Raw genomic sequence first — 13,018 nt, forward strand, 5'->3', positions numbered from 1 at the left:
ATGTACAATACTAATACTTCATTGATTCTACTCCTTAGTGGCTGTTGGAATATGTATGATAAACCAGTGTTTAGAAAAAGGTGATTCTGCAACAATCATCACAATTTTACAGTCGCCTAATTTCAGTCTGAAAGCTGTTCCAGAATGTGCTGAAATCTACTATGAACATTTGCAGGAAGCTAAGAGTTTAAAAACCAAAGGTATTGTTGTTTGTGCCATTTTACACAGCACAGGAAATATATAATGTTCCTGAGATACCCCAGCACTCTACTTCTGTAAATATTTCATTAAACATTTGTTGAAGATAGATCATGTATTTGCTGGCCTTGAAACAAGTTGAGTCCTGGAGTATGACTCAAAATATTTATTGAAGCTTTTCTGGATGCTTTGATTTAATCAGTGCCAAATGGTAATTCAAAATAATTTGTTCCATTAAAGTCCTGATTTAGCTGAAAATTAAAGAGATTTTCTATATGACTCTGGAGTTGTTCCTATCTGAACTATCTTTCAGAAAGGCTCACTCTGCCTTTGTATTCTATATTTGTTCCTACCCATTTTCATTTCTGTGTTATTGCCCACAAATTGCATACATTTGCGTTACGGTCACTCATGCGCTCGTGACCTCTCGCCTGGACTACTGCAATGCTCTTTACATGGGGCTTCCCTTGAAGACCGCTCGGAGGCTCCAACTGGTACAGAATGTGGCCGCGAGAGTTGTCTTGGGAGTTTCCCAATACTCCCATGTTACACCTTTGCTCCGCGAGCTACATTGGTTACCAGTTGTCTTCCGGGTGAGATTCAAGGTTTTGGTTATGATCTTCAAGTCCTTACATGGCATGGGTCCGGGGTACCTCGAGGACCACTTGCTGCCGGCGTCAACTTCCCTCCGCCCTGTGCGTTCCCACAGAGAGGGCCTCCTCAGGGGGAGGGCCTTCTCTGTGGGCACTCCGGCTCTATGGAACCAACTGCCGGTTGAGCTCCGGATGGCATCGGACCTTCGCTCCTTCCGGCGCGGTCTGAAGACCCATTTATTTGAACAAGCTGGTCTGGCCTGATGGGGGACGTTAGGGTTTTTTTAATGGGTTTCTTATATTGTTATTGTATTTTTAACTGGGCACTTGTTTAATTCCTTTTTAATTTTTGTATTTGCTATTTATATATGCCCTGTTCACCGCCCTGAGTCCTTCGGGAGAAGGGCAGTATACAAATTTAATAAAAGTAAAGTAAAGTTCTTTCTACGTGAGGTATTTGAATGATGATCCTATGGTGGAGAAACATTTCTTGCTGTTTAAACAGGAACTGTATTATTGGATCAATCAGTGAGTCACCAAGCCCAACATCCTGTTTCTGTGACTGATTTACTTCCCCTGAAACATCAGGGACAAGTAGTAGAAAGCAAAAATACAAACCAGTATGCATGAGCTGTGAGGCTAAGTGAAATGCGTTTAGCACCTTTGAGGTAAATTCTTTTGCATTTGCAGAAAGAATTACAGAAAGAATATGTATGGATCCATGCAGATACATACACAGAAATGCCTTATTAGTTTTGTTATTGGATGGTAATAAAAAAGCCCCTATCGATGCTTTGTACATTTATCTCTTCCCTCAAAAGGCCCTTTGTGGAAACTTTGCAACATACTATTGGTTAACAGAGACCTTACTCCCAATTTTTCTAATGGGAAACCTAATTCTTCATTCTGTCTTATCAATTTATGGAGTGGGTTGAGTTTTTGTGCCAAGAAAAAGATTTTATACATTGTGTATTTTTCTTAAAGTATAAGATAGAGACTTAAAATACATTTACATGTTTCAGCAACATGTAACCAATAAAATATTGCTTCCAACGTGCTTAGAACCCGATGAAGGCCCATGGATCAAGTTTTTAATTCAAGATAGCTATGATTATTATTTCAATGAAGAAAGTGAAGAGGGTACATGTACTCCCCCTGAAGGAATTACTCCCAAAACATCCTGGCTCACTGGGGAAGAGATTCAGGTAAGATGTTGTAGACAAAATAGTTACTAGGGATAAAAAGCAGAGGGAGTGTTGGCAAATACTGGAATGATCAAAGGATGAAATGTACAAATAGAATGATGTGTTAGTATATAGGTTCTTTCACTTTCCATAGGATTCGAAGTAAGATTTCTATTTTATGTTACTATGTTAATCTTTAATTCTTGGTGCATGTTATATTTTGAGAATAATGATCAAATAAAAAAAATCTGTTATTGCCATAGGCATTCTCAGGAAAAAAGAGCGTCACGGTGATGCAGTAGTTGTTGGTATAGCAATGGGGTAACTCAAGTTCTAGCTCCCCCTCAGCTTCAGAAACTTACTTGGTTACTGTACTTTGGGTTGGTGATTTAGTGTCAGACCACCCAACTATAGGAATTTTGGGGTAGGGAAAAAGAGGAGGAGGGAGTGTTACGTATAGCACCTGGAGCCTCTGAATGAAAAGCAGAATATAAATATAATCAGTCAGTTACTGTGGGTTACAAAGATCAAAATGAAAATAATTATAACCACCACATATTTAACAGTTTTTATTTAATATTCACAAATGCTTATTTTGAAAAATATTCCAAAGAAGAAGCTAAATAATAGTCTATATAATATAGTCTATATAAATTTGGTCACGTTGGGTGGAAGGTATAGTGTAGTTAACTGCTGAAACAATGTGGATTTTGTCAAGTTTTTTATGTTTTGACTGTCTCCTTAACATTATCTTTATCTTGTAGAAAATTGTCAGTGAGATCACATCAAATTATAATAGGGAACAATTATGGTTTGCAAATGAGGACCTGATAATTCAGCTGCAAGCTAAAGCAAAGGGATTTTTAGTCAGAAAAAAATATAAAGAAAGAAAAGCATACCTCCAAGCCCAGGAGCCATCAGTGATAAAAATACAGGTAGTATGCGTCTAGTATTGGGTGGATAATAATATAATGAGGAGTATTAACAAATACAGTGCCTGTGTTTCCTCTTTATGTTTTCCAACACTCCAACATGTCAGTACAGATAAGGTTTTCTTGTAAATGTACAATTAATGGCTACAATTAAAGTTCTGTTTTCAATAATTAAATCAAGGATCTTATCCTGTGAAGATAAGATATCTAACAACCATCTTTAGTCCCTAAACTTGCCTTGCCAAAAAGAGATACTTACTGTTTTTGCAGTGTGACATATATTCTGTGACATTCATTGTGTGGCAACTTAAAAACAATCATTACAGCATGTTTTCCTGTCCAATTTTGGAAGATTTTTTCCATTTGGAATAATGAAGTAGAAAACTTAAATAAAGCTTACTATAAATGATTGTTGGAAAACATGTTTGCTATCACATTTTAATAGTAGTAGACTTCTGTATCCCTTCTAAGAGTGCAATATAGGTTTTTATCTGAAAAAGAAAAAAATATCCATTCTGAAATTTGCAAGTTAAAGAACAAAAAGTATGGCAATTTTGCTAAGCTGAGCTCCACCATGTGTTTATTGGACCTGTGCCCCTCCTGGCTGGTTTATGCAGCTCGGGATGGGACACGAGGCTGGATCCAGGCAGTGATAACTGTTTCCTTGAGTGAGGATAGTTTTCCTGCCACCCTGAAGGAGGCGGTGGTGAGACCCCTCCTTAAGAAGCCTGCCCTGGACCCAGCTGTATTAAACAACTTTCGTCCCGTCTCCAACCTTCGCTTTCTTGCGAAGGTTGTTGAGAGCGTGGTGGCGCATCAGCTCCCTTTGTTCCTGGAGGAAGCTGACTATCTGGACCTGTACCAATTGGGTTTCAGGCCCGGGCACAGCACGGAGACGGCATTGGTTGCTCTGGTGAATGATCTCTGGCGGGCTCGGGACAGGGGTTGTTCTTCTGTCCTAGTCCTATTAGACCTCTCAGCGGCTTTTGATACCATCGACCATGGTATCTTGCTGCGGCGTCTCAGGGGGTTGGGAGTGGGAGGCACTGTATTTCAGTGGTTCTCCTACCTTCTGGAATGTTCGCAGTCGGTGTTGGCAGGGGGGCAGAGGTCGACCTCGAGGCCTCTCGTTTGTGGAGTTCCTTGGGTCGGTCCTCTCGCCTCTCCTGTTCAACATCTATATGAAGCCTCTGGGTGAGATCATTCGTGGTTTTGGATGATGATACCCAGCTTTTCATTTCGACCCCAAACCACCCCAGTGATGCCCTCGACGTGATGTCCCGTTGCCTGGAGGCGGTCCGGGTCTGGATGGGGAAGAACAGGCTTCGGCTCAACCCTGACAAGACTGAGTGGCTGTGCGTACCGGCATCTCGGGAAATTCGGATTGTTCCACCTCTTGCTAGGGGGGGTGAGTTATTGCCCCCCGTAGATAGGGCTCGCAACTTGGGTGTCCTCCTAGATTCACAGCTCTCCTTAGAAGATCATATAGGAGCTGTGACTAGGGGGGCCTTCGCCCAGGTTCGCCTGGTGCGCCAGTTGCGGCCCTATCTGGACCGGGATGCCTTGCGTACGGTCACTCATGCGCTCGTGACCTCTCGTTTAGACTACCGCAATGCTCTCTACATGGGGCTGCCCTTGAGGACCACTCGGAGGCTTCAGCTGGTGCAGAATGCAGCCGCACGAGTTGTGTTGGGGGTCTCCCGATACTCCCATGTTACACCTCTGCTCCGTGAGCTGCATTGGCTTCCAGTTGCCCTCCGGGTAAGATTCAAGGTGCTGGTGATGACCTATAAAGCCCTACATGGCATGGGTCCGGATTACCTACGGGAGCACCTGCTGCCGGCGTCAACTTACCTTCGTCCAGTGTGCTCCCACAGAGTGGGCCTCCTCAGGGTGCCACTGGTCAGAGAATGTTGACTGGTGACCCCCAGGGGGAGGGCGTTCTCTGTGGGCACGCCAGACCTTTGGAACTGCTTACCAGTTGAGCTCTGGATGGCTCCCGACCTTCGCTCCTTCCGACGTGATCTGAAAACGTATTTATTCGAACAAGCCGGCCTGGTCTGATGGGTTTTAATATTGATTTTAATTATCTATTGCATTGGGCATAATTATTTAATTTTCTTTTAACTTTTGTACCTTGTATTTTCGATATTTATTGCCCTGTACACCGCCCTGAGTCCTTCAGGAGAAGGGTGGTATATAAATCAAATAAATATAAATATAAGCTTAGAGAAGGTTTAGAAATAATGTAGTATTAGCCATATTGCTAATACATCTTGTGTTTTAAATAAACAGGCATTTTGGAAAGGGTATAAACAAAAGAAAAATTACACGGAAAGACTTCAGATGTTGCAGACAAATGTTGCCTCAGTTATCAAGGTAAAAATATCTTGCATATAATGAATTATAAAGCTAACTTCGGGATGATGTATTCTTGCTGTTGTCCAGTGCCTATGGCATTAAAATCTCTCTGAATTCCTGTATTTTAATTGTGTACATCTGAATTGTTTCAACTACTTTTAAAAAACAATCTATTGTAAATGTGACAAGTATTCTGCAGCTTGTAACACCTTTGTAGTTGCCCAGTGAAGCATATGGGATGAAGTCACTGATGAAATGTGAAAGATTGGACAAATTGGGCAAGAACAAGTTTAATTATGCCTGTTAGTTACTTTTAAAAAATAGAAACCAGTCATCTGACTGCTTTTCATTTGGAATTTGTATAATTGTGCAAATGGAACTGTGGAAATCTCATTTGAGATTTGAAGCCAAATATGATTAACTCTATGTATTGGTCTTGGAGCTTGAAAGAAGAGAATTTTTACTGGCTTAAGGGCAGTGAAGCTATTTCTTATTCACGTCTTACTGTGAGATATAACACAGGCATATTCAAACTAATAAAAATAAAATGCTAATAAAAATAACTCTGCTAAAAACAAAAATGTTTAAATATTGATCATGTAAATATTTCTAAATTCTTTAATTTTTAGATTCAGTCATGGGTCAGAATGTGGTTAGCAAGAAGAGCATACAAAGAACGGATACAATATTTCAAAGATCATGTAAGATTTTTCTCTTTTTTGTTCTCCTGTTTAATATTTAATTGCTTACAACAAATTATCCCTATATCATAGGACAGAATAAAGACAAAAAATTAATAAGACTGTTATGAACACTATCTGTAATATACCATGAGAACTACAAAAGATATTTGCAGCCAGTTTATTACCTAGCTAACAATTGTAAACATATATATTATGGGGTTTTTTTCAGAATGAAGAAATTGTGAAAATTCAAGCATTCCTTAAAGCAAACAAAGCTAGGGAAGATTACAGAACATTGAGTAAGTACTGAATAATATTTTCTCAGTATACACTATATAAAGGAATTGGATGCCATAATTATAACAAAATGATTGTTCCCAGTTCTACTTTTCCTCTTTATCTAATATCGATAAAGATGTTGGTGTTCTAAAAGCTGTGTGATCAGGATAATGGATTGCATAAGGGCCAATAAACTTTCAGTTCAGACAAGATACAGATATTGCATTTCTCCAGCAGAATGGTGCCTTGTCTGTCCTGGAGGGGTCTGCACATGCCCTAAAGAAGCAGGTTCACAGTTTGGGAGTGGTCCTAGATCCATTACTGTCACTAGAGACTCAGGTGGCCTTGACAGCATGGACCACCTTTTATTCATCAGCTGATTTCCCAACTGCAAACCTACCTGAGACTACCTTGCAACAGTTGTTCATACTCAGTTATTCAAAACGCTGTTTTTAATTTTTAAAGCCCTAACTGGCTTAAGGATCAAGCTATAATACTTTCTTCCATGTGTATCTACCCAGACTTAAGGTTGTCTAATGAGACCTTCCCTCAGGTCTCCTAAACAAAAGAGGAGAGATGGACTTCTACAACGGCAAGAGCTTTTTCTCTGATGTCACCCTATTTATAGAATTCCCTCCTCACAGAGACTTGAATTAACACCCACATTAGTATCATTTTGGTGCCAGGTGAAAACTTTTCTGTTTTCTCAGGCTTTTAAATTGTATTTCAATTCACATTCTTTTAGTTTTTGAATATCCACTATGCTGTTGCCTAGATTACATGGTGTTTTATGTAATTTTATATATGGTTTTTCTCTGATTATATATTCTTAGTATGCTTTATCATAAACTGCCCAGAGAGCTCCAGCTTTTGGGCAGCTTAACTTTTTTTTAAATAATAAATAAAAACATGTTTTAAATAAAAGTGTTTTGACTTCCAGGTACAGTTTGTTTAGAAATGAATGCTGTAATTTTTAATTTGTTCACTTTATTTATAGCTAGTTCTGCAAATCCTCCTTTGAATGTCTTGCGCAAATTTGCTTATCTCATGGATCAGAGTGATTTAGATTTTCAAGAAGAGCTAGAAGTTACAAGGCTAAGGGAAGAGGTGGTCACCAATATCCGATCTAGTCAACAGTTGGAAAAAGACTTGAACTTAATGGATATTAAAATAGGATTGCTGGTTAAAAACAGAATAACATTGCAGGTTAGTGAACATAATGTTTTCACAATTGTAATTAAAATCAGGTTTGCTTTTTTCTCTTCTTTTTATTATGCATTTTTATTTGCCCTTTACCTGTAAACGTGTGGCCTGGGACTGTTTTGTGTGTTACTGATTTCATGCAAGTAGTCTCTGAATATTAAAATTTCTCTGAAATAATATTATTGCTTATTATGTATTGTTATTATGCTTGTTAACATTGGTTAATAGTTTCCTGACAAGGGTAGTTGTAAGATCTCTCTGGCTTTCCAGAGAATTCCAGAAATGGATACATCTGTAAGTAAGAAAGACTGTAAACATTTCTACCTCTACTTCTGGATTCTTTTTTATTAAAAGATGCAGTAGTGGATGCAGCTCTTGATCAATCACAAAGACAGAGATGTTATTGGAGCTTATATAAGATCTAGAATATTTATCACAATAAAGCCTCATTGTATGCATCTATTAGTGGCAACAGACAAATTTTTGGCCTGGACTTCAACTCCAAAGAGTTGGTTTTAATTTTGCAGTCAATTTCTGAACCAATCCAGATAACTGACCTAATCTAGTTGTATCACTTACTTCATTAGTAGAGTGGCAGTAATATAAATTGACATGGCTGATATTTTTTTAAATTGCATATCTACCCTGATTACATAATTAATGCACATTATGTAAATTACATCAACTTACATCCATTTGTCCCTTCATGGATTACTGCCTTGTTGTGGCAAAGGGGCTTGCGTAATTCAATGAAGCTATGAGCTATGCTGCGCAGGGCCACCCAAGACGGAAAGGTCATAGCAGAGAGTTCTGACAAAACGTGATCCACTGGAGAAGGAAATGGCAACCCACTCCAGTATCTTTGCCATGAAAACCCTATGGACAGTACCAAAAGGCAAAACAATATGACACTGGAAGATGAGCCCCTCAGTTTGGAAGGTGTCCAATATGCTACTGGGGAAGAGCAGAGGGCTAGTACTAGTAGCGCCAGAAAGAATGAAGCGACTGGGCCAAAGCTGAAAGGACGCTCAGCTGTGGATGTATCTGGTGGTGAAAGGAAAGTCCGATGCTGTAAAGATTTTTTTCCATAGGAACCTGGAATGTAAGATCCATGAATCAAGGAAAGCTGGACGTGGTCAAACAAGAGATGACAAGACTGAACATCAACATCTTAGGAATCAGTGAACTAAAATGGACAGGAATGGGTGAATTTAATTCAGATGACCATCAGGTATACTACTGCGGGCAAGAATCCCTCAGAAAAAATGGAGTAGCCTTCATAGTCAATAAAAGAGTAGGAAAACCAGTACTGGGATACAATCCCCAAAATGTCAGAATGATCTCAGTTCGAATCCAAGGCAAACCATTCAATATCACAGTAGTCCAAGTGTATGCCCCAACCACTGGTGCTGAAGAGGATGAAATTGACCGGTTCTGTGAAGCCCTACAGCACCTTATAGAACTAACACTAAAAAATGATGTCCTTATCATCATGGGGTATTGGAATGCTAAAGTAGGAAGCCAAAAGATAACCAGAATAACAGGCAAGTTTGGCCTTGGAGTACAAAATGAAGCAGGGCACAGGTTGATAGAATTTTGTGAAGAGAATACGATGGTCATAGCATCGTACGCAAACCTACGGCAACACCTGCGACCGGCGTCAACTTCCCTCCGTCCAGTGCGCTCCCACAGAGAGGGCCTCCTCAGGGTGCCGCCGATCAAAGAATGCCGATTGGTGACCCCCAGGGGGAGAGCGTTCTCTGTGGGTGCGCCAGACCTTTGGAACAGCTTACCGGTTGAGCTCCGGACGGCCCCCGACCTTCACTCCTTCCGGCGCGATCTTAAAACATTCTTTTTCGAACAAGCTGGCCTGGTCTGACGGGATGGGGTTGGGTTTTTAAAATTAGTTTTTAACTTAATATGTATTGATTTTATGGGCATGATGTTTAATGGTTTTTTAATGGTTTTTTAATTTTTGTATCTGATTTTTATTGTGTATTGCCCTGTTCACCGCCCTGAGTCCTTCGGGAGAAGGGCGGTATAGAAATCAAATTATTAAATTATTAAATTAAATTAAATTAAACACTCTTTTCTAACAACCCAAGAGACGGCTCTACACATGGACATCACCAGACGGTCAACACAGAAATCAGATTGACTATGTGCTCTGCAGCCAAAGATGGAGAAGCTCTATACAGTCAGTAAAAACAAGACCAGGAGCTGACTGTGGCTCAGACCACGAGCTTCTCGTTGCAAAGTTTAGGCTTAAACTGAAGAAAGTAGGGAAAAGCACTAGGCCACTTAGGTATGAATTAAATCATATCCCGGTTGAATATACAGTAGAGGTGACACTTAGATTTAAGGAATTAGATCTGATAGAGTGCCTGAAGAAGTATGGACAGAGGTTTGCAACATTGTACAAGAGGTATCAACTAAAACCATCCCAAAGAAAAAGAAATGCAAGAAAGCAAAATGGCTGTCTGAGGAAGCTTTGCAAATAGCTAAGGACAGGAGGAAAGCGAAAGGCAAGGGAGAAAAAGAAAGATACGCCCAATTCCAGAGAATAGCTAGAAGAGATAAGAGTGCCTTCTTAAATGAACAGTGCAAAGAAATAGAAGAAAACAATAGAATAGGGAGGACTAGAGATCTCTTCAAGAAAATTGGAGAGATGAAGGGAACGTTTCATGCAAAAATGGGCATGATAAAGGACCAAAATGGCAGGGACTTAACAGGCAGAAGAGATTAAGAAGAGGTGACAAAATTAAACAGAAGAACTATACTAGAATGAGCTTAACGTCCCTGATAATCACAATGAGGTGGTCACTGACCTTGAGCCAGACATCCTAGAATGTGAAGTGAAGTGGGCCTTAGAAAAGCTGAGCAACAACAAAGCTGGTGGAGGTGACAGTATTCCAGCTGAGCTATTCAAATCTTAAAAGACGATGCAGTAAAAGTGCTACACTCAATTTGCCAGCAAATTTGGAAAACTCAAGAGTGGCCACAGGATTGGAAAAGATCAGTTTACATTCCAATTCCAAAGAAAGGCAGTGCCAAAGAATGTTCAAACTATCGCACCATTGCACTCATTTCACATGCTAGTAAAGTTATGCTTAAAATCCTACAAGCTAGACTACAGCAGTATGTGGATCGAGAACTACCAAAAGTACAGGCAGGATTTCGAAGAGGCAGAGGAACTAGAGATCAAATTGCCAACATACGCTGGATCATGGAGAAAGCTAGGGAGTTCCAGAAAAACATCTTCTTCTGCTTCATTGACTATGCTAAAGCCTTTGATTGTGTGGATCACAACAAACTGTGGCAAGTTCTTAAAGAAATGGGAGTACCAGACCATCTTATTTGTCTCTTTGAGAAGCCTATATGCGGGTCAAGAAGCAACAGTGAGAACTGGACATGGAACCACTGATTGGTTCAAAATTGGGAAAGGAGTCCGGCAAGGCTATATACTGTCGCCCTACCTATTTAACTTATATGCAGAGCACATCATGAGAAAGGCAGGGCTAGATGAATCAAAAGTTGAAATTAAGATTGCCGGGAGAAATATCAACAACCTAAGATATGCAGATGATACCACTCTAATGGCAGAAAGTGAAGAAGAACTAAAGAGCCTCTTATTGCGGGTGAAGAAGGAGAGTACAAAAGTTGGGTTGAAACTTAACTTTAAGAAAACCAAGATCATGGCATCTGGCCCTCTCAATTCCTGGCAAATAGATGGGGAAGAAATGGAGGTAGTGACAGATTTTATTTTCCTGGGCTCCAAGATCACCGCAGATGGGGACTGTAGCCATGAAATTAAAAGACACTTGCTCCTGGGAAGGAAAGCAATGGCAAATCTAGACAGCACACTAAAAAGCAGAGACATCACCCTGTCAACAAAAGTGCATATAATCAAGGCTATGGTCTTCCCAGTTGCAATGTAAGGCAGTGAAAGTTGGACCATAAGAAAGGCTGACTGCCAAAGAATTGAGGCCTTTGAACTATGGTGCTGGAGAAGACTCCTGCGAGTCCCTTGGACTGCAAGGCGATCAAACTGGTCAGTTCTAGAGGAGATCAACCCTGACTGCTCTTTAGAATGCCAGATCATGAAGTTGAAACTCAAATACTTTGGCCACCTAATGAGAAGGAAGGACTCACTGGAGAAGAGCCTAATGCTGGGAAAGATTGAGGGCAATAGAAGAAGGGGACGACAGAGAATGAGGTGGCTGGATGGAGTCTCTGAAGCAGTAGGCATGAGCTTAAATGGACTCCAGAAGATGGTAGAGGACAGGAAGGCCTGGAGGAACGTTGTCCATGGGGTCGCGATGGGTTGGACACGACTTCGCAACTAACAACAAAAACAAACAAAACTAGGATTTATGGATTTATGGATTTATGGAGTCTCTGAAGCAGTAGGCATGAGCTTAAATGGACTCCAGAAGATGGTAGAGGACAGGAAGGCCTGGAGGAACGTTGTCTATGGGGTCGCAATGGGTCGGACACGACTTCGCAGCTAACAACAACAACATCCATTTGAATTTAACAGACATTCACCTTCACCAGACTGCCTGAGATACCTCTCTTAGTTCCTGACAGATTTGGTGCCATGAGTTTTACATTTTTAACATTATTTTCTAACTGAAAAAAAAAGTTGGGAGCATTTGGGAACTACATGCTTCAGAGAAGCATCTTCCACCATTCATGCATATGCACAAGGCCTCAAATGTGTCTTGTAAATCATCTTAAATAAGTGCACAAAAATCAGAAGTTAATTGGAAAATATGCTAACCTGTCACAAAAAAGGGCAAAGTACTAGTAAGGGACAATAACATTCTGTTAAGTAGATGCTTTGAACATTTTTGCACTTGCAAGATATATCAAAATTACAAATGGACTCACCAAGCTTCAACTTTAGAAACCGAAGGATTATTGTGTCTCTTCCTCTTCTCAATTGCCAGATTTTACTTAAACTCTCTCTCATAAGAAACTGTATTTCTGTTGCTGGGGCTTAAAGCCAAGCCAAGGTCTAAGCACTGAATCGCTTCCTTTTCAGGAATTGCTTGATAGATTTTTGTCATAGTGGTTTTATTTTTGTAATTGATCAGGTACTCATTGCCATACTATGAACTTCTCTCAAAATGCTAAATTGAAATGAATTTGACTGCAATAGCTTTTATTTCTACCAAATATCAGATTTGAAGTGTTGACATGGCTTTCATTTTTCAGGATGTTGTGTCACATAGCAAGAAGCTGAACAAAAAAAGCAAAAACCAGCTGCAAGAGATGGTAACTGGAGAAAAGCAAGGCATCAAAGGCTTGAGCAAAGAGAGGAGAAAAAAACTGGAAGCCTATCAACACTTGTTTTACCTTCTTCAGGCAAGTAAACAGTAACTGAGAATTTATAATATTATAAAATATGCATTATAGAGGATCATAGATGTCCTTTTTTATTGTCTGTGGCTGTAGCAGTTTTTGAAACCAAACCAGTTGAAATCAATCTGAACAAAGCTTGTTATAATGTAATCCAGATTCTTCAATCCTTTACACACAGAGAGAGACACATACACACTCACTCACACACTCTCCCCTTC

General features: G+C 40.0%; 1 protein-coding gene across 3 annotated transcripts in view; it reads left to right on the forward strand.

Moving 5' to 3' along the window:
* The window catches only part of IQGAP2 (IQ motif containing GTPase activating protein 2), a 174,025-nt gene that overhangs the window by 137,616 nt on the left and 23,391 nt on the right, over positions 1-13,018 (forward strand). For all 3 annotated transcript variants that reach the window (XM_083354738.1, XM_083354736.1, XM_083354737.1), the window contains 8 exons: positions 39-200; positions 1,854-1,996; positions 2,740-2,910; positions 5,203-5,286; positions 5,898-5,969; positions 6,181-6,250; positions 7,228-7,436; positions 12,654-12,803. In XM_083354738.1, coding sequence (XP_083210864.1) covers positions 39-200; positions 1,854-1,996; positions 2,740-2,910; positions 5,203-5,286; positions 5,898-5,969; positions 6,181-6,250; positions 7,228-7,436; positions 12,654-12,803 — 1,061 coding nt within the window. The remainder of the gene's footprint in view (positions 1-38; positions 201-1,853; positions 1,997-2,739; positions 2,911-5,202; positions 5,287-5,897; positions 5,970-6,180; positions 6,251-7,227; positions 7,437-12,653; positions 12,804-13,018) is intronic.

This window comes from Vipera ursinii (assembly GCF_947247035.1).
Source record: "Vipera ursinii genome assembly, chromosome: 2".
Taxonomy (NCBI): domain Eukaryota; kingdom Metazoa; phylum Chordata; class Lepidosauria; order Squamata; family Viperidae; genus Vipera; species Vipera ursinii.